The following is a 25755-nucleotide window of genomic DNA, read 5'->3' as shown; positions in this document are numbered from 1 at the left end:
TCAATTGCCCAGGCAAATCACCGAGGCATGCAGAAATAAGAATCTTATAGACCGATTTCCTTGGCTTAAAAAGAAATCCCAGTAGCAGGGGAGACAGAAAACAAAGAATCATCTGAAAAAATTTGGGGGGTAAGGGAGAATGTTTGGTTTCCATACTTGTGCCTCTACTATCCTTTTGTTCTCTCACCTCATTGTACTAAAGATGCTAAATCAAACATGATTGCAGCGATGTTTGTGTGTGAAAATGACAAAAGCAATGAGCTAAAATCCCAACCTCATCTTGAACTCTGAAGACTTTTATGGCTTTTTCTTCAGTAGGCCCTCCCCGTTAAAGCACATTAAAGACCACATTGTTCAAAAGGGTCATGGTAGGTTTCATACCCCATTTTAATACAATGTAAATGGTAACTGAACTTCCAAGTTTTGTTAGTAATATTTGTATCTCTCTGGAAAATGCCCATTAAAAGAATTGATCCTTTAAATATTAATGCAGAATTATAATGTATCAGAGAAGCAAAACAATGGTATCAAGGAGGCATTGTGATGATTAACTTAGGTATTCTTTTAATACATCATTTTCCCCAGAAAAGGGTACAGGTGAGAGATGGGTTAAATATATCCAGATGATCTTGTTAAGTGTTTGTCTATATATTCTCTTAAGCCTCAAAACTGTGCAGGAGAATATGTCAGGTCTCAACTCAAGAAGCATAAAATAAATTAAACTTGGGGCTCACTTCAACTGGAGGTCTCTCTCCCTGCCCCCCACCTCTGCCCTTATTCCATTAGTATGTTTCCAAGTCACATTATGGGCCCCAAGTTGGTTTATGCATTTATTCCTGAAAGATTTCAAATGGGGAGAATGATATTAGAGGCTCTTTATGATTCCATTTTCCACAGCTGTTACCATCAGTTGTCACCAATACTTTGGGGGTTTAGTGGGAGAGAGGCGGCAATGACTCCATTACTCTTTCCAACAGCCATAAAGAATTTGCATCATAAAAGGACCTATGGAACAACTGCCTTAGGCCTCTGAAAAAATAATACAGTAAAACAGGAATGTTACAGGTGGGCTTGGGAAAGACGAATTCAAAAACTGAAAAACTGGACTGGAGTAAAATTACAACAAACTTGGTAGTACTTTTAAAATCATAATTTCATTGGTGGAACTGCTCACTTTCCCAAGCTCAGGTATCCCTGTTCAATACCCATATATAATATGCAATAAGATGTGGCATGATATCATGACTTAAACGCATTTTAAAATAAAACCTATGATTTCTGTAGATTTCTTGGCTATGAGTCTGGTTTAAATGATCTCAAAATAACACTAAGAGCATCTGTTTGGTTCAGATGAAGTTTCAAAAGCCAATACCAGCTGTTGGAGGAGGGATTTCACACGTGTTACTCTAATTCTAACCAAATTTTGTTTTTTTTCATCCCCTTAATGATGCTCCCAACCGAAGTAGGGTAAAGCAAATGTTAGAATAAAAGAAAGGAAGAAAAAGAGAGAGAGAGAGAGAGAGAAAGAGAAAGATGATAGATTACTCAATGCATCGATGCATGTGACTAAGACCAAATGATCACCCTCCCAACTCAATACAGTATTAGCATGAGGACAAAAGGCATTTAAAAATCAATTTGGAGTTATTTCTAGTGGGGATTGCATGATCCTAGCAAGTTGAGGAATGAGAATATTCCCAGTGTTAAAAGGGCACTCTTCTAAATATTTTTTCCTTTAAGAGCAATCTGATTTTCACAAGGAATTCATTTGGTGGCATTGTTTTGGTTTTAGGTGTCTGTCCTGCCAAGCAGGGGCCATGCACAAGGGCTGCATCTATCTTGAAGTGTGCACAATGGCCTCTCTTGCGGCTCACTCTGTTATTGATCCTTACAGATGCTCCAAGGCCCTTCCCCCACCTTTCTCCAAATCCCAACCCCCCATTCTGAAAGATAGCTTAAGAAATAAGACTTCCTGCCTAGCGACTGGCTGGGCTGAAAGACCAGATTGTATGACTCCACAGATCAGGCCTGCCACAGTGAAAGCTTGAATAGAGTTAACCCTCTGTGAACTAAAACAAAACATTTGTATGCCCAGCTGTGACAAAGGTTAATTTAAATGGACAAGCGCCCAATATCTAAAACCAGGCAACACTTTTTTACAGTAGCATTTTCCCTCAACTCTTTTGTAAGAAGTCTGAATTTGCTTTTTAAGCTTCCAAAGATCTTCAACTGGGATAATTCATTTTGCTTTACTAGAATTTTATATGGAAGATTCCATTGAAAAATTTAAAATTCACTTCCTTGTTTTATAAAAGTTCTTGTTTTAGTACCATAAGTTATTTTCTGTCATTGAACAGCTAAGAAAAATCAAAGTTTCAATACTTAATAAGAACCGAAGGAGAACTTTCTCTTCAAATCTTTTTTCTCTTTCAGAACTTGTGGACTATACAACACTTACCGATTCAAGCTAGTTGGAAAAATATCCAAATCCTCCAGGGCTATCCCTTCCAAACCTATGCAATCACTGCTCTGGTATCTTTGCCTACCCTTAAACTCCTATTCCAATGGGTCCAGAGCAAATCATACTTCTTAAATGACTCCTTTCTGGAAAAGCTAGTATATCTAGAATACAAAGAATTTCTGTGTATATATAGGGGGAAGAAGAGGAAGCTGCTCGAAATTAAAAATAACAGGTTTTGCACGTAACTGATAACTTCTACAAACGTTGCTGTTTCCACTAACAAAGACTAAAAACCAATGAGATAATAATAATTCTGGCATATATGGTGCTGGGAGAGAATATACAGGGAGTATTACTATAAAGAATAATGTTGCTTGAGAGAAGGTCAGTCCCACTTCCCTGATTTGTGCATCCTCAGAGTGAGAATGAAACTGCAAAGCTGCCTGTGGCAGATGTTAGCCATGCTGCACGGGGCTAGGACGCTTTCCTAGGACTATTTTATTAGTTAATGTCCTAGAAATTTACTAATTACTTCAAATATGAAACTCTTCTGGCTATAGCTCAACAGAGCATGCCTACAAGAAACCAAAACCTTTGGCAAAGTCTTAGACTCTATATTTTATAAACACAGCAAACAAATACAGCGAATCTTTAATGCTAAGATTCATCTTCTAGCTGTTTCTTTAGCTGTGTATGTCCTTTCTGGCACAAGTAATAAAGTTGTGGGACACTGGGGTTTCTCACACAAGTAGGAGGCTATCTCTAAATATACAAATTATAATTATAATACTAACTAGTTGCTGTTGATGAAACACACACACACACACACACAGAATGAATTTACCCATTTTAAAAAACAACCTACTTAAAAAGAAATTAGCAATGGCTTAGTCTTATACCCCAAACCGTAAAATATCTAAATTCCCCCAAAGGAAATGAGGCTGTCTTATCAACGGCCTCATGACCCCAATACTATCTATAATTACAGTACTTTCACAGATGGCGAACTGGATTAAGGAATTTAAAATACAAACAAATTCTGTCAAGAGGTAAACAGAACAATTTTTTACAATGTAAACTTTACCTAAGGACTGTGGGCAAAATCAAGTTAAAATTTTTTTCAAGTCACTATAAAATTTAAATCCAGATTTTCTTTCTTTTTTTTGCCTGCTCTTTCTCTTAAAATCATCAACCACAACAATGAATTTACTACATTTCACCCTCACTTTTCTACAATCCAAAACATTTATAGCCAGTTGCTACACATGAAAACTTGTTGGCTGAATTCTGCTAAGACACAAAAAACGGAGAGGACTGCCTCCCTCCTCCCTCAAGGCTACTATTTGTTCTAAGTCTTCAAAGAAAATTTCTAAACCTCAGATTTGGGCCCAGACTTCAACAGTTCTCTTACCTTCCCATGTCTCCATTTCATGCTTCTGGAAGTCTGTTGAGAAGTTCTATTGCAGCCATGAAGAAACAGAGATTACAGGACAAGTCCAGCTTGATGACCACCCTTCCGACACTTGGCCAATTTCTCTCTCTTAGCTGGGACTAAGACAGTCATCCTCACAGGTCAGTTTACAAGCCAGTCATGTGATTAGAAAGTTCAGGCGCTAAGGTCACAACGTGTATGGAGTTCGTTTATTACCAAAGGTTATCTAAGTAGAACAGATAGACTTATTTTCTTTAGTTAACAATACTGCCTAGAATGTGCTCTGAAAAGTATCATAGGAACATTTAATAAGAAATATTCCTCTGATCTCCTTTAAACTGAGATCCTAAAATTAAAAGTCAGCAGTTTAGAGGATTTGATTTTCATTTAATTTAAAAGAGTTCTAGTGAGTTTTTTCCCTTTTTTCTTTCAAGAGCTATTCTTCTATACCCTATGTTCCTGTGTTCTGGATTAACAAATTTAGAATTGAAATATTTGGCAGAAGGAAAAGACAAAACAAAAATACCAGGTTATGTATATATGGGGGGGGGAGGGTAAGACTGGGATTCCCTGCTTTTTGTCATTATAATAAACAATGACAAGGCAAATTCTTCTGAGAAAATTAAAACATGGAGCTCTGAGTTATTTTGCAGGGTTCACTTTAATTTCGGCCCTTAATTTTCATGCTCTGGTTATACACAATAGTCTGAAAGAATGTGGAAAAAGAAAAACTAGGTCGCAAAATCCTTTTAGAAAGCACAAAGTTTAGAAATATCATCCCCTGCCCCCAGCCAAAAGCTTAAATGTTGAAGCTTCCTGCTTCATTCCCTTAAAACTCCTAAGATCTTAGGCAATCTTATGCTATGCCTCCCTGATGGTGAACCATCCCCATGACAGAGCAGAGTATGTGTATGCATATACATGCTCAAACCTTGCCAAAGAGCGGCAGAGGCTGGCAAATCAGAGCCATATGCTAATGACATATGATGTCAAACATTCAGCTATCCATTCAGATAGCAGAACACTGATTACAGGGCCAATTCTTCAAGAAAGGCGGGATGACCTAAAGATGAATTGAGTCCAGGAATAAATGCTTTTTAACTGTGCAAAATGTTTCACCCCATGAAACCGCTCTTTCTCCCTGGCCTAGCCTTGGGAATCACTTAGGGCTAAACACATTTTATTAGCAGTGTTCCAGAAAAAAGAAGAGACCCTTCTTGAGGTGGGAGTGGAATCTGTCACTTGGCAGCCATATAACTGAATGGCAAATATAGCTAGAGGGCTTTCCAACCAAGAGACCATTAGGGTCATCTTACAAAGTAGGACCTAAAGAGAAAGTGACCAATGATTTAGAGGAGAAAAGGCTATATTTTGTCTGCCTAAAAATATATGTTCTCTCACTGTGACCACATACCTCACCCCAACACAAACACATCCACCCATTTTTCCCACTCTCGCTCATATAGGAAATTAATAGAGATTTTCTTCTCAGTCCCTGTGGAACTTAAGGTAGCTCTTATAATTTTAGTAAAGTGACTATAAAAAGAATGAGGGGGGAAAACCTGAACAAGGGGAAAGTCAATCAGCAAAAAGCTATTCAATTGGGAACACTCAGGATGCCTGGGTGGGTAGCTCAGCGGTTGAGCATCTGCCTTAGGCTCAGGGCATGATCTCAGAGTCTTGGGATGGAGTGTTCATTCCCACCCCCTCCACCCCCAGCGGCCCCCCACATCAGGCTCCCTGCAGGGAGCCTGTTTCTCCCTTTGTCTATGTCTCTGCCTCTCTCCGCAACTCATGAATGAATACACAAAATCGTTAAAAAAAAAAAAAGGGAACACTCATTCAAAGGGGAGCTCTGTCTCCCTAAAGAATACAGGTATAGGGCAACCTGGGTGGCTCAGCGGTTTAGCCACCTTCAGCCCAGGGCCTGATCCTGGAGACCTGGGATCCAGTCCCATGTCAGGCTCCCTGCATGGAGCCTGCTTCTCCCTCTGCCTGTGTCTCTGCCTCTCTCAAGAATAAATAAGTGGAATCTTAAAAAAAAGAATACAGGTATATCTAAAAGCCAGTACCTACACACAACAGAGTACAGAGTACAGGTAGTAAGCATCTTTACTTTATTGCACCATCCTTTGGAAGAAAGATGAAAAGGGAAACTATTTAGCCTGGCTCCCATATCAAGACTGAAGCAATGCCCTTAATTTTTAAGGGCAGGTCTTAGTAATAATCTTTGTTTTTTTTTTTTTTTTTTCAATTTTTATTTATTTATGATAGTCACAGAGAGAGAGAGAGAGGCAGAGACACAGGCCGAGGGAGAAGCAGGCTCCATGCACCGGGAGCCCGATGTGGGATTCGATCCCGGGTCTCCAGGATCGCGCCCTGGGCCAAAGGCAGGCGCCAAACCGCTGCGCCACCCAGGGATCCCTTAGTAATAATCTTTGATACACCCATAAGCCTGGGAACAAATCTTTAACATAGTTTAAGAAGATGGGTAAATCTTAATCTTAGGATAGAGTCATAATCTTCAGCATCCTCAGTTCCACAGGTTTTTTTTAAAAAGTCCTTTACTGGGAGGAAGGGGAAAGAGAACATGAACATACATTTCATTTACCATGTGAATGCAAAAGACAAACTGTAAATCTTAACTAGAGGTCCCAGTGAGATTGTTAAAAAACAACTGCATAAAAGAAAAATAATTTTAAAAGATTAAAAGGATTCTGAGAATTTATGAATGGGAAGGAGAGACAAAGAAAATAAACTAGCAAAGTTTTACTTGCTAATACTAGATTTGTAATATAGAAAAAAAGCAGAACAAAATTCTATATCTAACCACTTACAAAAAAATAAATAAATAACCACTTACATACTATATATCTAGAGAATTCAAAAGTTGAGTCTGAATTGTGGCAGACCTTAATCTTGCAAGAGACTTGTTCCACTTTCATTTTCTAGATGGGGAAACTGAGGGCCAATGAAAGGAAGAGGCAGGGACACCTGGGTGGCTCAGTGATTGAACATTTGCCTTCAGCTCAGGTTGTGATCCCAGGGTCCTGGGATCGAGTACTGCTTCAAGCTCACCACGCGGAATCTGCTTCTCCCTCTGCCTATGTCTCTGCCTCTCTGTCTCTCATGAATAAATAAATCAAATCTTTAAAAAAAAAAAGAAAAAAAAAAAGAAAGGAAGGAAGGAAGAGGCAGTAAGTAGTCATAAGACCAACAAAGAAGAAAACTACATAGCCTAGTCCCTTATTTCTTCCATTATACCATATAACTTGAACAGAAAAAGATAATCCCTCTTCTTAGATGTTACTATTCAACATTATTTCCTATCTGTTTATTCAAACGGCAGCTTTCAAAGAAGACTGCAGATTTTGAAGCTAAAGGGAGGTATCAAGATTCAATGTAAAACAAAAGAGAGCCATTCTAGTGGTCACACAATCACTGGAATCAGTTCAGCCTTATTTGTACGAAGTTTCAGTGAAAGTCTGATGCAAAGTGAAAGCCATGTGACCACCATGATGGAGGAGGATTAGTTAGAAAATCTCTATCCATTTCAGAAAACAAGAAATACGCAGAGAATATTCTAAATTCCTTTTTAACCTTGCAAACAACAAAAAAACAAGAGCCCAAGGTCTCAGTTTCTCATCTGTCAGATCTTTGATACAAACATTCCCTATGGGGGGTGGGGGGGGGTCCCTGGGTGGCTCAGTGGTTTAGCCCCTGCCTTCGGCCCAGGGCATGATCCTGCAGTCCCGGGATCGAATCCCACATCAGGCTTCCTGCATGGAGCCTGCTTCTCCCTCTGCCTTTGTCTCTGCCTCTTTCTCTCTCTCTCTGTGTCTCTCATGAATAAATAAAATCTTTAATAAAAAAACAAAAAAACAAACATTCTCTATGGTAGGGGAAAGAGCTGAATTCAACTCAACAGGAATAATGAAACACAGCCAGCTGAAATCCATATTATCTAGGGCTAACAAGCAAACCTCCTGAGTGCAAGGAAAAAAAAAAAAAAGAACAAGAAAGAACATACTTAGATATGATTTCCAATATTGCCTTTTATCCTGGAGTTGAAGAAGGGAATTTATAGTTCAGGAAGCAAGATACAAACAAACAACTCAGAGTTGGAAACTAAAAATATTTCAGAAACTGGGATTTTTCATCCAATTCTACAAATATTAGTTGAATGTCTCCTATAAGCTAGGGACTATGGTACCTGAGATGACTGAAATTAATATATGTGATCCTTGCCCTAGAGGTGCTCACCATCTGCTGACTTCTCCAGCTTCATTTTCTACCACTTCACACTAACCCACTTGTAGTACAAATATACTGAACAGATAACTGATAATAGGATGTTATGAGTGGTCAGAAGAATGGATAATTCATTAGACTGGAGTGGGAAGCCATCGAGAGGGCCTTACATTTGAGGTGAACCTTGTAGTTCTGCAAGGAGACAGGTAGCAAAGGTATTTCAGGACTTGAAGGAATAGACAGAACAGGGAACATCTCAAAACACGTTTTAATACCTATGCTATAAAGTCAGGAATGAAATCTCTATGCAGAAAAGGAACATCACTGGCTTAAGGAAGAAAAGACTATAGGGTGTGATTTAAAAATCACCTTATATATAACAACCAAATGCAATGCATATACCTTATTTGGATCGTGTTTTGCCCAAATCAAGTATAGAAAGACATTTTTGAGTCCATCAAAACAATTTAAATATGGGTAGTGTATTTAATTAGATCAGTTTTCCACCCACAGATTGAAGAATCTGGGAAGAGTAAGCTGAAAAATCTCCATAATTCTCTAGTCGAGATCTTGTGTGTGAAATTGTAAAGCACCATAATCAAGAACAGATTATAGTATGAATAAATCTGTCCCTTTTGAATGAAAAGAACCAGATATACAGTTCAAACACACAAAATGTGTACGAACAAAAATGTAGCCAACTATTATGTTTCCTGAGAAGTCTGAAAAAGTTGGGACTAATTGGTCCCATATAGCATCCCTATTTATCTTCTTCACAACTAAAACCCAGCCCAGCCCAGAGATTAATGGAAATAAATACTGTAGGTCTGTATATAGCAATAGCTTAAATTGCTATTGAGCCACATGTGCAAATGAAGTTTAAAGAGAGAGAGAGAGAGAGAGAGAGAGAAGTAGTAAAAACCAGACTTAGGGACAGGTCAAATGAACAGAGAAGATTTCTCTTTTGGTGCTTCTAAAAAGGAAATCCACTTGAAGCCTAGTAGTTTCCAGACTCTGGTGTCAACCCTGACTTCTCAAGTTAATTTTCCATCCATCCATCTGCCTAACCCAGAGCGAGGAGGGGGGGAGGTCAGATAACACAAGAGGTTTCTGTTGATAAGTAATTAAGTTGTGTGTGAGTGAGGAATCTGGGCAAAGGCCTATAAGGTATACCACCACCCTCTTCCCACCCCCACCTGCCACCAATAACTGCAGCATAATCTCACCATGCCCAGTCAATGGCTTCCAGGTACCCACACCCTTTATAATCCAGCCCCTGCTGATCTCTCTAGCTTCATCTATCACCACTCTCTGTAAGTGCCCATCACTCCAGCAATACTGACCCACTTGTAGTGCAAGCATGCTAAACTATTCAATCTGCCTGGAGTGATTCTTCTTACTACTTCCATTTTGTTTTTAAAGATTTTATTTATTGGGCAGCCCTGGTGGCTCAGCGGTTTAGGGCCGCCTGCAGCCCAGGGCGTGATCCTGGAGACCCAGGATCGAGTCCCACGTCGGGCTCTCTGCATGGAGCCTGCTTCTCCTTCTGCCTGTGTCTCTGCCTCTCTCTTTCTGTGTGTGTCTCTATAAATAAGTAAATAAAATCTTAGAAAAAAAAGATTTTATTTATTTATTCATGAGAGACACAGAAAGAGTGGCAGAGATATAGGGAGAGGGAGAAGCAGGCTTCCTGTGGGGAGCATGATGTGGTACTTGATCCCAGGACTCCGGGATCACAACCTGAGCTGAAGGCAGATGCTCCAACCACTGAGCCACCCAAGTGCCCCACTGTGAGGCATTCTAAGACTCTATCCTCTCAGCCCTCAAATTAGAGTCAAATCACACCGTTCTTCCATTCTGCCTGGATCCCTAAAATATACCATGACAATACAAATCACTTAGTATTTTTATTTTATAGTTCTATCTTCTGTATTAAACTGAATGTACTCCCCAAAGCGTAAAGCCTTGGTAATCCCAGAGTCCAGCCTTGGGTTCAGCAGACAGTAGGCATTCACAATACGCTAAACCAATTAGAAGGCTCTTGGTGTCTGTATTGTGTGGGTGAGTGGATAGTGTGTAGTTCTTTTATTAAACTTAAATCGTGTGTTAAAATTCTATTTCATTTCCACATTTTCTCTTTCACCTTACTTCATAGGAAGTTTTTTCCCTTGGATGAACTCGACTTCAGAGTCCTACATAAGTGTCAGATCCTTCGTTTTCTATGATTTGTAAGCCTACCTGACACTGAATCTTTCAATAAATAAATAAAGGTCCGCACTGGTTGTCCAAAATTTCTAGTCAGTATGTCCTATTTGCGAAGTTCCTATATTAGTGTGGAGTCATACATTGCTGGTGATCTTCTGATTAACATATATATCTCCCACTAGATTCCAAGCTATATGAAGGCAGAGACTGTGCCCCTTATTCTTGTTCATTATATCCCCTTGCGCCTGACATGAAGGAGGTGCTTAATAAATATTTGTTGAGTAAAGGAGGGGAAAAAAAGGAAAATAGTTGCTTCAGAGAGCAGGAACGTGGAAGAGGAAAAGAAAATTTCAGGAATACAAATATTCCCAAAAAGGTTACACTAGGCCATTCCTGCAAAACCAAAACCAGTTCACCCAACCTCAATTCCAACGCCAGTAAATCCTACCCATACACAGAGCTCTCCTCTAATTGAGAGATTGGGTGCAATAAATCTGAAAACCAATAGGACTGGTTGTAAACCGGCCAAGTGGCAATCCTAACTGCAACCAACCCCATCCTACTAGAGATTGAACCTGACTCTCTAAGAATAGGCATAACAAAAGGAGACAGCAATAGGGATTTACTAATCTTGCTTTGGGATAGAACCCAGCTTCAGATAGCAAGGAGACTGATTTTTATCAAACAAAATATAACACACATAATTCTAATTTGAGTCAACTACACATAGCAACTGAGCCCTATCCTGGGTCCTAGAGTCATGGATTGCTCCCATGAGCCTTACATCTTGATATCTAGTTGCCTTCTGGGCAAATTCACCTAGAGATCATAAGCACCTCAGACATGTCCAGACATGTCCTCTCTTTAAAACTTGCTCTTATTTCTGTGCTCCCTGTTTCAGTGAAGGGCCTCACCTCCCAAGCTAGAAGGACTCTTTCCCTGATTCCTTTCTCCCCTTTGACCTCATCTACATTCAACCTGTCATCATTCCTGTCTTTTCTATCCCCTCAAAAAGCTGCCAGAAGAGCCACTCTCTAACCAAAGATGGGACAATTTGAGTACCTTAAAAAAAATTACAATTAACTGAAGCACAAATGTTTAAATCCATAAGTTATTGATGATTCTAACAAAATTAATTTGCCACCTCTGAAAGATGGTAGGGAACCAACACAGCATTTTGAAAATTTTTACGTAAAGGCAAAGAATCATGTATTTATCCTGCCTTACCCAAATGAAATATACCACAAGGTAATAAACAGCAATGGAAAAATTTCTCTCTATAGAAGCATTCCAACAAATAAATGAACAAAAAATACTGGAATTAAAATATTACTATGAAATAATGGATCTTATTTTTTTTAAGATTGATTGATTGATTGATTGATTTATGAATGAGAGAGAGAGAGAGAGGGAGAGGCACAGAGACACAGGCAGAGGGAGAAGCAGGCTCCATGCAGGGAGCCCGACGTGGGACTTGATCCCAGGACTCAAGGATCACGCCCTGGGCCAAAGGCAGGTGCCAAACCCCTGAGCCACCCAGGGATCCCCGAAATATTGGATCTTAGATATTAACCACCAACAGCTAAGATAACAAGAGAACAAGGTAGTAATATATCTTCTGATATAAGAATTCAACACCTCCATGAAATAGTATTTTTTTTTTTTTAAATAGTAGTCTTGCCAAAAAAGTTGAATCTGAAGATGGTCAAGCTTCTAGATCCAACTACTAAGTAAAAGAACTATAGGGAACACATTCATCTACAACACAAAGACACAATTAGCTAAATCTGGGCTGTGGTAAACTCAACATGACAAATTAACCTCTTAAATTAGATGGAAAAAGAAGATGGAGAAGAAATCTGTAGATTAAAAAAAATATTTTACAGGTATATACTGGAATATTAATGGATGAAATGAAATGATACCTAAGATTTGCTTCAAAACAATATGGAAAGGGAGAAAGTGGGTGGATGTATGGATGGAACAAAATTAGACACTGGATGATTCCTGAAGCTGGGTACATGGGTTCATTATATTACTCTTATGTATCTCTATGTATGTATAAAATCTAATAATGATCATTTAAAAAGCATAGGCTTCCAAGAAATCCACAGTTCTACAGAAACAGCTAATGAAAATAAAAAGCAGTCTGAAATTACATGCTTTGGAGTTAGACAAAATCAAATACCAAGTACACAACTTGCAGAGGTTTGGCAGTGTACTGTCAATTCTCTGAGGTCAGTTTCCATACCCATTAAATGGAACAGTGATTCCACAGGGTTACTGATTAAATAAGTAGACAGATGAAAATAATGAAAATAATGAAAATTATCTTTAACAACACAATCCTCACATGTCATAGATTTAGCAAACTCCTAGACCCATTAGTTTTGTGCCCTCCTTTCCCCCTGGAAACCTATCTAATTCCAAAGGCTTTGGACATGTTTCCTATCAATAGAGTCAAACTACCACTGCTTGGTCAAGTTGAGGAAAGGGGCCTTGCTTCCCTGATACTTTCCTACTACCTGCTGTGTCTCTGTGTATGTCCACTCATCTTTCTCTTTCACAAATGCTGAAATATGATCCAATCCAGGGCTTTGGAATTCAGATTTTTGCCAACTTGTGACCTTTAGACATGCTGAGTAAAGGGAATAAATATATGGGATACATACTCCAGCACAAGGGACAATAAACCTTCTAAGCTGCTCCAGGACATCTTTAAGCTGGAACTCAAGCTCTATTCTCTCATATGCAGGACTACTGCTTAATAGGAAAATAGAATAAAAAGAGCAAACAAGCAAATTCTAGGGTTAAATCTAGATTCAAATTTTGGATCCTGCTTTTACATGCTTTGTGACTTCAGGCAAATTGCCTAAGTTCGGTCTCAATTTCCTCATCTATAAAATGAGTTAACAGTACCTATTCTATTTTTTTTAAGATTTTATTTATTTATTCATGAGAAACACAGGCAGAGACATAGGCAGAGGGAGAAGCAGGCTCCATGCAGGGAGCCCAATGTAGGATTCAATCCCAGGACTCCAGGATCACACTCTGAGCCAAAGGCAGACTTAACTGCAGAGCCACCCAGGCATCCCAACAGTACCTATTCTATAGAGTCTCTGAGAAGTAAAAGATATAATCTTGGGGCACTTGGCTGGCTTAGTCGGTAGAATGAGCAGCTCTTGATCTCAGGATTGTTAAATTCAAGGCCCATGTTGGATGTGGGGATTACTTAAAAATAAAATCTTTAAGGGGTGCCTGGGTGGCTCACTTGATGAAGTACCTGCCTTTAGCTCAGGTCATGATCCAAGGGTCCTAGGATTGAGGCCCACGTCAGGCTCCCTGCTTGGCAGGGAGTCTGCTTCTCCCCTCCCTGCCACTCCTCCTGCTTGTGCGTGTCCTCCCTCCCTCTCTTTCTCCTCTCTCTCTCATAAATAAATAAAAATCTTTTTAAAATAAAATAAAATCTTTAAGAGATAATCTTATGAAAAATATTTAACACAATGCTTGCCATAAAGGAAATTCTCAGGAAACTATTATTTAGGATGTTTCTTTTCTTATCATAAAGGAACATATATTCAGTAAGAAAAAACCCTCAGAAAACAGGGATACCTGGCTGGCTCACTTGACAGAGCACGTCACTCTTGATCTCAGAGTTATGAGTTTAAGCCCCATGTTGGGCATAGAGCTTATTTCAAAAACAAACAAACAGGGATCCCTGGGTGGTGCAGCGGTTTGGCGCCTGCCTTTGGCCCAGGGCGCGATCCTGGAGACCCGGGATTGAATCCCACGTCGGGCTCCCGGCGCATGGAGCCTGCTTCTCCCTCTGCCTGTGTCTCTGCCTCTCTCTCTCTCTCTCTCTCTCTGTGTGACTATCATAAATAAATAAAAATTAAAAAAAAAAAAAAACAATACCAGAAAACAAAAAATATAAAGAAAAAAAACACTGAATCTCACTACCTAGACAGAACCATAAGAAATATTAGTTACATTTGGTGTACTTCTGATATCTTTTTTTTCCTGTGTGTTTATACAATACTTGAAGATCATTCTTTTATACACTTTGTCAAGTATTAGACTTTAGGCAGCAAAGGACCGTGATTCCTGAGAGGGGAAACGAAGAGGAAAAGTCCTGTGAATGCCCCACCTAACAGCCTTCAGAGTTTCCAGGACTGAACACAGGAAGGGAGAGCCTGTACAGTCCAACAAATCTCCCCAAGTTGAGGATTCAGAGCTGAGAGTGTGAAAGGCCAGAGAAGCTGGAGTTAACGGGCAGAGGGCAGGAAAAGAAAGAACTGCACAGACAGCATGTGACTGGGATCTGCAGAGGGCTCTCCTGAGTCTGCAGCTGAGGACAAGTAGGTGCATGTGTGTAAGGAAAAAGGACACCACCCAAAAGGAGTAGAGGAAATGATTTTGGGGGCTCATAGAGGGCCAGGAATAGTTCTTGTTCTCACCAGCCAGAGTGGAAAACTTTGAAGATGAGACTATTTGTTGCCTGAAGGTCCTGGTTAGTGTTCATATATCCCTGACACCTGGCCCTTAGGTAGTCACCTAAAAGCACTAACTGGTTTCTAAGATTAGCTACTTGTCATTTTTCAATTCATAAAAGTTAGAATTTAAGACAAGTGGTGATGGTTGGTTTCTGGGATGAGAGATGGATAAAGTCAGCAGAAGCCAGAGAGGCAAGTCCAACAGGTTCAGAGAGCAGATCCTAAAAATAAACTTTGCCTCAGGCTCATCCTGACACAGACAAAATCTACCACTAAAAGTATAAGTCCCTTTTGTAAATTAGCCCAGCACAAAAATGACTATGAAGATAAGAGCATCCTCACCCCTCTTTAATGGCCTGGTCAGCCACACTGAAATTCTCCCTTTTTTGCTTGGATGTTTTTCAAGCCTCTATAACTCAGAACAGACCTTCCCATTTACCTTATCTTCTTTGTAAGAGACATTCAAATTCATTAAGGCAATCCTTTTGAGCTTATTCCTGGAAAACAACTCTTCACAATCTTCCTTGCCCTTTTGGTCCTAATGATGTAATTATGGATTCAAAGTCTGGTATTGTCCTTTTAATGGTGTTTACTCAGTCCTGGCCGAAGTTCACTTTTCACACAAATAAAAAAACTTGGATTCATTAAATATCTATTTTCAGATCAAGTTAAAACAAAACTAGAGAGTTTAGGTCCTTTATCATGTAATACAGAATTCTAAGAGATGAATGCAGTATAAAAAAAACTGCTAAATTTGCAGGCTAAGATGCTACATCGAATGCAATGCCATTTTAATGGTCTTATTAAAAAGAGAAATTAAACAGAAACATTGGATAAGGTGCTTTTTTACAGTAAATGTTTCACTACAAGAGTCACAATGATTTGCAAATTAACACTCAGCAAAATGATACTGACAGGATAGACCTCTTAGAGGGAGCTGGGACAGGTATATAGTTGGGGTTCTGGAGTGGGAGCCAGATACAAAGAACAGGTGAAATCCTGGGCTACTAAAAAAACATTGCTCCTTTAATTCTAAATGTATGCATATGGTGAATTCTAGAGCCCAGACACTGGAAACTGCAAAAGGCTATTAAACAAACAGCAGCACAATATTTATTTCAACTCCAGGAAAGTCCAGTAATCCCAACCTTCTAACATTCTCCAGTCCCTAAGCATCTAACAAACACTTGTGAAACTTAAGGGTTTTGTTTTTTTTTTTTCCTTTTTTCAGGAGGATGCAAAAACCTTGTAAGTAGATTATAAGCCACAAATCTTTTTTAAAAAGATGAACAATAGAAGAATGATTATATATATCAATATTCAAATGTTCTTAGAATTTAGATAACTAAAAAGAGCTGCAGCTAGAATTGGAGTCAGAAAAACTCTGCCACTTATTACTTACATATAATCTTATATATTTTAATTTCTTTATCTATAAAATAGAGACCTATTTATTGGGGCACTTAGGTGGCTTAGTAGTTGAGTTGTCTGGCTTTGGCTCAGGTTGTGATCCCAGGGTTCTGGGATCGAGTCCTGCATCAGGCTCCCCACAGGGAGCCTGCTTTTCCCTCTGCTTGTCTCTCTCTGTGTCTCTCATATATAAATAAAATCGTTAAAAAAAATAGCGACCTATTCTAACTATATTATACAGATCTATCTAATTATACTTACTGTCCTAACTCAAGAGTGTTCTGAGGAACAAATCAGAATGTGTATGGAAACATTTTATAAGCACAAGTGCCATATAATTATTATTTTTAGTAAAAGTAATAGGTATTTCTAAAAAAGATAGTTAAGAAAAAGACAAATATAATTGGTGTAATGGGGCAGGGAAGACAGTAGCCTGGTCCCAAGTCTATAATTGAAAAGCAATCATCACCAAAAAGGCATACTACTTTAGTTTTTATTACCTCTCTAAACTAAAAATTCACTTTTTTTCTTTGGCTATAAAATATATCAATAGTTCTTGAAATGGGAATTTCATAAGCTATAAAAGAACCACACACACACACACACACACACACACACACACACACACGCATTGAGAACTGGAAAAGCATTTCAATGAAAAACAAGAGAACATATTTATTTTTTTACGTAAGTCTTTCTAAGTATAATATAAAACCCAGACATCATTAAGGACAAAATAGTCATCTGCATTTATATAAATGTCTAATTTCTAAGCGGCAAATACCCAAACACATACACACAGTTATAAACATAAAGAAGCCCTACCGTTGGATAAGAAAAAGACAAGCAAACCCCTAAAGTGGCAAAGAATATGACCAAGCAAAGATGCCATAATAACAAAAAGGTCACTAACACAAACACAAAATAAAGAAACTATTATATAATAACCATTTCTCATCCATCAAAAAGGCAAAAAAAAAATTAAATGCTGAGAATATTTCAGTGTTGGAGAAGGCTGAGAAAATACAAAGTCGTTTGTTTATACATTGCCAGTGATCAATATGCAGCTTGAATACAGCTTACAGTATCTATCAACATTTAAAGTATAGACAGATTTGACCCAAGGATTCATTTTTACTACTTCATTTTACAGAAATACTCGTACATGCTCACAAAGATATAGACAGATGGATAGATTGATCTATCATTGGAACATCTTACAATTTTCTAAAGGTAGAAAAAAATATTTATCAATATAGGAAAAGCCAAGAAATAGGGAAGTGCTTAAGGAGAAAAGAAACCAGACTTTTTATTTTTATTTTTTTTAAAGATTTTATTTATTTATTCATGAGAGACACAGAAAGAGAGAGAGGCAGAGACACAGGCAGAGGGAGAAGCAGGGTCCATGCAGGGACTCGATCCTAGGACTCCGGGATCACGCCCTGAGCCAAAGGCAGATGCTCAACCACTGAACCACCCAGGCGCCCCAAAACCAGACTTTTTAGTTCTTACCTGGTCACTTTGCAAGACTCATTCTGGATTTTAGTCAGGCTGTCATTCAGCTAATCATTCAGCCAGTTCCTCCCTCCCCACTGCTATGTGCCTAGAATGAAGTCAGACAATAGGCAGGAAATCCATCCCTGATAACCTGCACAGGTCTCCCTCAATCACTTCCTCCCCCAACAATGTGGACAGACTCCACTCCCAGGCATTTCTCCTGCTGTGAAGATCCTTTAGAAAGTAGAATGTAGGACAGCAAAAATATATCTTGGGGCAGGGGGTCAGAGGTAGGTAAGCAACGCATGCTGACAGTGATTTTTAGAGAAATTTGTAATAATCTGTTGATTTCACAGCACCAAACTATCTCAAGTGCAAAATACACTTTCAAGAATGAACTCATTAGGGCAGCCCCGGTGGCGCAATGGTTTAGCACTGCCTGCAGCCTAGGGCATGATCCTGGAGACTTGGGATGAGTCCCACGTCGGGCTCCCTGCATGGAGCCTGCTTCTCCCTCTGCCTCTCTCTCTCTGTGTCTCTCATGAATAATAAAATATATATATATATATATATATATATATATATATATTTTTTTTTTTTTTTTTTTTTTTTTTTAAAGAATGAACTCATTCTTGCAAGGAGCTGGTAAGGGGCTGGGGGAGAGCGTCGAGTCTCTGCTGGTGCTTGGCCCATCTGCTGTGGAGCCTCTAGTCCTCTGCCAGTCTGGATGGCTCTTGGGGACACTCGTCCTTCTGTTGAGCCTCTCCCCTGAGCCTGGGCCCCATCAGTGAGGGATCATACAGTGACCTGGCAGGCAAGTAACTGAATTTGCATTGTCCAAGAGTCAAGTTGGAAAACCAAAGAAATAAAGAGATGTGGTACGCATAAAAAAACAAAAAAAAACAAAAAAAAACAAAAAAAAACTATTTGAACTATTTGTTATGTTAAACCTATAGCTGAGAGCCAACTGACTGATCAAAACCTGCTCAACCAAAGAGCTGCTTCCAAGGCCCAGGAGCCCTAGGCTCAGTCTAAGAAAGGGTAATGAATAATCTATCCCATCACACCAGGAATGAGGTTTTCCCCAGAGTTGAGCACAAGGCCTGACACAGTAGTTATGCAGGGACTATTTAAGATAAACTAGGCTGATCTTGCAATTGTATGATCCTGAGAATGAATGTTGTCTTCAACTTTGCACTGCAGATATCTCATTTGCATCACTCTAGTCCTGGTCCTGTTAAAAACTGAATAATTACTTGTTAAAAAAAGGATTAAGACATATGAGTTAATACTTTTTATTCCCATCCAAATGTTGTACGATGAGATGCTGTTTCAGAAAACAGAAGTTTTAGTTTTTCAAAAGGCTCCTTTCCCTCCTTAAGACTCTTTATAAAAAGAAAATTCTCAGAAGTATCAGATAACCTATAGGCTGTCACCAGCCCACTGGGCATCATTTGAGGTAGAGACACACACTACAGAGGCCAGTCAGACCCTTATCAAATCACACAAAAGAAGGTCTACATTCTATTGCGCCTCCTCTATTATAAAAGACACCATGGGTAAAAAGATTGCCTAGGAAATTCCTGTTACAGCTGGAGTGCCTGCATTAGGTACCACTTTACTGTCCCAGAAAAATCAGGTCTGGAGGAGAGCTACAAGTTAGAGATGTTTGTAGCAGGCCACTCAAATGTCAAGTATTTGTTTCAGGAGAAAAGACAGCTATATATACATAAAAATGCTAGGGAATATGGGCATACTGTCTTACTAACTATAAATGAAATATTAAAGACAATCATTCTAGCTTTGACAACTAGTTCTAAGGATTGCAGATTAGCCATTATCCTACATAAGAGATATCTCCCATGGCTGTAATTGGTATATATATATTTTTTATAATTGGTATATTCTGCATGGTTTTTGTTTTGTGATAAATGTTTTCATTCTTCTATACTGACTTTTTAAAAATTTATTTATGTATTTATTTGAGAGAGAGAGAGACATAGCATGAGCATGAGCAAGGGGGGAGGAGGCAAAGGGAGAGGGAGAAGCAGACTCCCCTCTGAGCAGGAAGCCTGACATGGGCTCAATCCCGGACCAAGACCTGAGCTGAAGGCAGATGCTTAACCAAATGAGCCACCTAGGAGTCCCTATGTTGTCTTTTATATAGCCAATTTTAGCAGCTGTAAGCATAAGCCCAAATGCTGGACATCTAGGTTTTATTCTTTTGTCACTATAGTGTTACAGTGAGTCTCTATTCTTGTTTATTTTCTAATGCCTGCCAAATTGTTTTCATAGAAAAGTCTTAGAACTGGTTCATGAAGTTGGATACTACAGAAAGCTTCAAGTCTCTATTCTACACAGCCTTGTTTGTCAGTTCCCCTAACAATCAGACCATCCAAACTGTTGTGGCTATCCTGCAGGACACCAGAAGAGGGCAGCAGCCCCCAAACTAACAGGGCCTCAGAATGAAGACACCAAGCCTGAAGAGTGGAGAGGAAAGGGATGATCTTCTGACAGAAGCAAAATCCTCATGGTAGTGGCTAACCAGGGCTCCCAAGAACTGGAAGCTGTGGTAGGTCCTGGCTCCTGAAGGAAAACCGAATCAACCACAACTAGCAACATTTAACTCATGTCTTTGGATTCCTTTACTGGCACCATAATGTCAAACTTATCTCTCCTTAAAGAGATATCTATATAGTGCTATACTGGCCACAAAACCATGCCAAATTGGCCACAGAGATCCTGCCAGCAACAGAGATGATTGGAGCCTTACCCCTGGACAGACTGAAAAAGAATAGCATTAAGGTGTTGACCTCATTTTGGCAGTTTTTGTTAAAGGAAAGAATGAAAAGGCCAAACACACTTATCAATCACAGATGTTCAAGTTCTTGTATAGTGTCTTCTTAGCTTCACTTTAAACTGAGCTGGAGGCAAGGCAGGAATACTGGAGTCAGACCCTAGTATTTGGGGTACAGAAATGTCTGTGTTCATTTTAGATCATCGACCAAGTGAGTCACTCTAAATCAACCTGAACTACAGTTTGGACTACTCCAACACTGCAGCTCTTGAGAGCCTAGGTAAATGATAATCCTTACCTATCAAAAGACTGGGAATCACTGTTGCTATACCAGCTATTCACTACTGCCTCGCCCTGATATGTTGACCTCTCTCTGAAACATTTATATGATTGTAGCCTACATTACAGAGATAATAATGCAGCACTGATGAGGGGAGAAAAACAGGCTCTCCTTTATCTTGATTGCAAGAGTGAGGAAGTTAAGGGAGCGGGGTGTTACTTACCACCTTTTGTAGGGGAGGGGAAACTTAACACCAAAATCTAAATGTATGGGCAGCCTGGGTGGTTCAGCAGTTTAGCATTGCCTTCAGCCCAGGGTGTGATCCTGGAGACCCGGGATCGAGTCACACTTTGGGCTCCCTGCATGGAGCTTCTCCCTCTGCCTGTGTGTCTCTGCCTCTCTCTGTGTGTCTCTCATGAATAAAGAATAAATAATGAATGAATAAATAAATGAAATCTTAAAAAAAAAGAAAGTAATTCCCCAAGTAAGCTACGTATTATACAAGAACATTCGCTGCAGCCATGTTCATAACAGAGAGGAAATAAAAGCAACCTAATACCCATTAAGAAAAGATTAACTAAACAAAGCCTGGCATATCCATTCATACAACCACAAAAAATAATGAGATAGATCTATAAATTTACCATGATACAATGTCTAAGTCAAGTAAAATAAAACAAGGTACAGGATAAAATAAGTATATAACCTCTGCTCTTAAAAACTGTGCATTTTGGAAAGTCTAAAAGACATTACACCAGACTGCCCAAGTTCGAATTTTGGCTCTGCCACTTAACTAGAAGTGTAACTTTACAATGTATCTTCTTTAAAAAAAAAAAAAAAAAAAAAAGATTTTATTTATTTGAGAGAGAGAGAGAGAGAGGCAGAGACACAGGCAGAGGGAGAAGCAGGCTCCATGCAGGGAGCCCGATGTGGGACTCAATTCCGGTCTCCAGCATCACACCCTGGGCTGAAGGCGCTAAACCACTGGGCCACCCGGGCTGCCCTACAATGTATCTTTCAAACTTCAGTTTCCACCTCTATAAAACGGGGGGGGGGGGGGGGGGGGGGGGAAGAATAGTATTACGTTTATATATATACGAAATAATCAAATCGAAATGAGCACACACATAAACATGTCAGAACAGTGCCTGACGTGTAGCAAATACTCAGAACACTCAGAAGATGATGAGTCATTACTACTACTAATCATTACTACCATTACCACACCTGGAAGCATGATTAGGGTGGTAACTAATGCACCAAATTTATACTTCTGTAAATAAAGAATTTTCCATAACAAGTATGTATTACTTTTACAATTAAAAATATCTTTATACTCAGAAGAGATGAAAACATATGCCCACACTAAAACACGTATGTAAATGATCATAGCAGCATTATCATAATAAAAAATTGAAAACAACCTAAATGTCCAGGAATTAATGAATGGATAGACTAAATGTAAGGTATGTATCTATACAATGGAATACTATTCAGCAACATAAAGAACAAACTACTCATATTTGCTATGGCATGGACTAACCTCAAATCTGTCATGCTAAGTGAAAGAAGATACAAAGAACATGTATTGTATAATTTCACTTATATGACATGACCAGAAAAGACAAATCTATAGAGAAAGATGGATTAGGGATTACCTGGAACAGGATTTGGGAATAGGATTAATAATAAGACAAAAAGGATCTTACTGGAATGATGGAAATATTCTATAACTAATTTATTATAATGGTTACACAGCTTGGGTAAATTTACTCAACACTACTGAACTGTACAATCAGAATGAATTATATAAGTAAAATGTGCCTCAATGAAGTCATTTAAAAAAAAGTTGGTGGGACGTCTGGGTGGCTCAGCAGTTGGGCATCTGACTTTGTCTCAGGGCATGATCCCAGGATCCAAGATTAAGTACTATTATCGGGCTCCCTGCAGGGAGCCTGCTTCTCCCTCTGCCTCCTGCTCTCTGTGTCTCTCATGAATAAATAAGTAAATCTTAAAAAAAAAAAAAAAAAAAGTTGGAAAAAAGATCCTTTTAACCATGCATTATTTTATTCTCATAAAATGCTCCTTGGAAAAAGAGTTTCCCTTGCATTATCCTATGTGACCCTCACAAGCATCATGTGAAGTAAACAAAGTAAGGATCATGAAAAGAAAAGAAAAATGATTCTCAGAGAAGTTATATAACTGCCCCTAGCCACTGCTAGCAAGTAAAGCATTTGGAGCCCAGGTCTAAAACATAAGTAAATCAATAAATGTCAGTAAAAATATGCCAAGACTGCAAGATTCCAGGGATAATCACCACACACTGATCACACTTTGGCTTAATACTAAAGGACAGGAGTTTTAAAAAATTCTTTAATTTTTTGAATAAATGAGCACAGTAAGAAATTTTTCATTAAAGATGCTTTTACCCCCTTATAAACTCTGGCTAAACATGAGCTCATTCCCAAAAGCAACAAGAAAGTGTTGGTTCAGTAGCTTGTAAAATGCCCAGCACATAGTAGGGATTCAATATATGCCTCTAATGTCTATGAAAAATAAACTGTACATTTTTAAAAATTAATTTGGACATTATTCTAAATGCATCCCACATTTCATTTTGTACAAGAAGACTGTAGAGAAAAGAGATAAAATTCAAACCATAAGCCATATGGAAATTCTTTTTTTGCCAGATGGTTAATTGTTGGCAACCATTTTACTAAAAGGTACAAAAGGCTGCCTGCATCAGCAGTCTCTATAGGCCTTCCCAGCAGTGGGAAAGCAACTGAGAAAGCAATGAAAACTAGTATGACCAATCAGTATGTTCGCACAACTTTCTCTTTTATTGACTGTGTGCAAAGAACTGCAGTAGGAAAGAATTGGTTCTGTGTGAAAAATTCTGTGTCTGTCACACTAAACGGGGTTGATAATGTGAGTGGATATCCCGCACTCCCATTTTAAAGATGGAAAAGTAAGTTCGGATAGGCACAATGTCAGCTTCCTTAGCATTTTCTGTTGATGAATGCTAAAAAGATCAGAGCTCGAGTTTATTAAAATACTTTGTACTAAATCTTAACAACTGAGGTAATTTTACCTAATCATATTCTCTGAAAAGAAAGCTCTTAGAGGTAAACTAGAAAAAATACAAGATCAGCAATTACAAATCCTGGGCCAAATCTAACACATTTGGGATTTATTTTGTCTGTATACCCAGTATTATATTCTTTTTTTTTTTTTAAGATTTTATTTATTTAATCATGAGAGAGAGAGAGAGAGAGACAGACAGACAGACAGACAGACATAGGCAGAGGGAGAAGCAGGCTCCATGCAGGGAGCCCAATGTGGGACTCGATCCCGGGACTCCAGGATCATGCCCTGGGCTGCCCATACCCGGTATTATATTCTTTATGATCTGAGAACCTAGAGAATGTAAAGGCTATCAGGAAGAAGCCAGAAGCCATAAATAAACAGGGTTTTGGAATTCTGGACAAACCAAGAAAAGTACTGGAAAATCTAACCAAAAAGCCGGAAATGACTCAACTCTGGTTCCTGGGGCCTTCTCATAGAGATGTAGATCCTGAACAAGTATGGCACAACCAACAAGTGGGTTCAATTTCTACATGATTTTACACATAGAGAAAGGTATCTTGGAAAACTGTTCCAAGATAAACCCATGGTTGTTGGGGTACCTCAGAAGATTCACATTGTAACAAAACTAAAGAATCATAATTAGGGGGCTATGAACCCAGCACCAAATAGAGTATCTAAAGTTCTAGAAATACATTTCCCTCTGCAATGAGACAAATAAGAGGTATGTCTCTGGGCAGGGGGTAGGGAGGGAACAGGATTCTCTTTATCCTTCTTAGCAGTCAGGACTCTGCAGAGAGAGTGGCATGACAAAAAAGGGAAAAGAATTGTCAAAATGAAGTTAGTTGAAGAAACGTAAGGAAAAGGACACCTGGGTGCCTCAGCAGTTGAGCATCTGCCTTCTGCTCAGGGCAGGATCCCAGGATCCGGGATCTCCTTGTGGGGAGCCTGCTTCTCCCTCTGCCTGTGTCTCTGCCCCCCTCTCTCTCTGTGTCTCTCATGAATAAATAAATAAAAATCTTAAAAAAAAAAAAGAAAAAAGAAAAGTAAGGAAATAATGGCAGGGTACCAAGACTTGATCTTTGACCAGTCAGTTCTGAATTGTCACAGGGTTTTCGGGTGGGAGTGGTGGGTGGGGAGTGGATAGCAATTCAGGGAAGGCAAGAGCTAGGAAGTATAGGTGATTCTCTTCAAAAGGCCAAGAGCAATTATCTATAACCTGTGAGCCCAATTTTTTAGACTCATAATATTCTGTTTTAATTTCTCCTTCCTACTGCCTATTAAGAAAGCCTGGTTTAATCATTCTAGCCCTACCTCAGTTGTACTATGGGGTCTTGAGAGAAAAATCATTTATGTCTGCTTAGACCAGAGCATTGAAGAACAGGTGTCTAACTCCCTATTTGAGGCCTTTTTCTCCTGCCCTTACTGAGCCCTTACTTTGTGCCTGGCACCAATGCTAAATGTTTTGTGTATTATCTCACCAAAATCTCATAAGAAGTCTGGAAATAAGCTTATTATTCTCAGTTTAGAGATAAGAAACCGAGGCTCAGAGAAGTTAGGTAAATTCCCAAGATCTAACAGCTCATAAAGGGCAGAGTTATATTATGAACCCAAGAATGTCTAAGTACTAATACTAAGGCACAAGCTCTTACCTAACATGACATAATGGTGGCAGCAATTAATAACAGATCTCAAAGGTATGATTAACTTACAGAGGAGAAAGCCAATCTATTTATGAAGACTTTCTTCTAGGCAATGAAGCTCTATTTTTCTTAAGGGATATGGCAGTTTTCTTGTACATGGTGGCAGCAGTAGGATCCTACTCATAAGTTAGCTAGGCTAGCA

The 25755-nt window shown here is 39.0% G+C and overlaps 1 protein-coding gene across 6 annotated transcripts in view; it reads right to left on the bottom strand.

The window, feature by feature from the left end:
• The window catches only part of NR6A1 (nuclear receptor subfamily 6 group A member 1), a 222293-nt gene that overhangs the window by 59804 nt on the left and 136734 nt on the right, over positions 1-25755 (bottom strand). Inside the window, exon 1 of one of the 6 annotated variants that reach the window (XM_049115051.1) lies at positions 3873-4006. The exons of the other annotated variants lie outside the window; for them this stretch is intronic. Within the exon in view, the coding sequence (XP_048971008.1) occupies positions 3873-3888 (16 nt within the window). The 5' untranslated portion in view covers positions 3889-4006. Of the gene's footprint in view, positions 1-3872; positions 4007-25755 lie in introns of those variants that run through there. 6 annotated transcript variants of the gene reach the window in all.

This window comes from Canis lupus, chromosome 9 (genome assembly GCF_003254725.2).
Source record: "Canis lupus dingo isolate Sandy chromosome 9, ASM325472v2, whole genome shotgun sequence".
NCBI classification, from domain to species: domain Eukaryota; kingdom Metazoa; phylum Chordata; class Mammalia; order Carnivora; family Canidae; genus Canis; species Canis lupus.
Note: the sequence above shows the minus strand (reverse complement) of the source record. Positions and strands in the feature narration are given on the sequence as shown.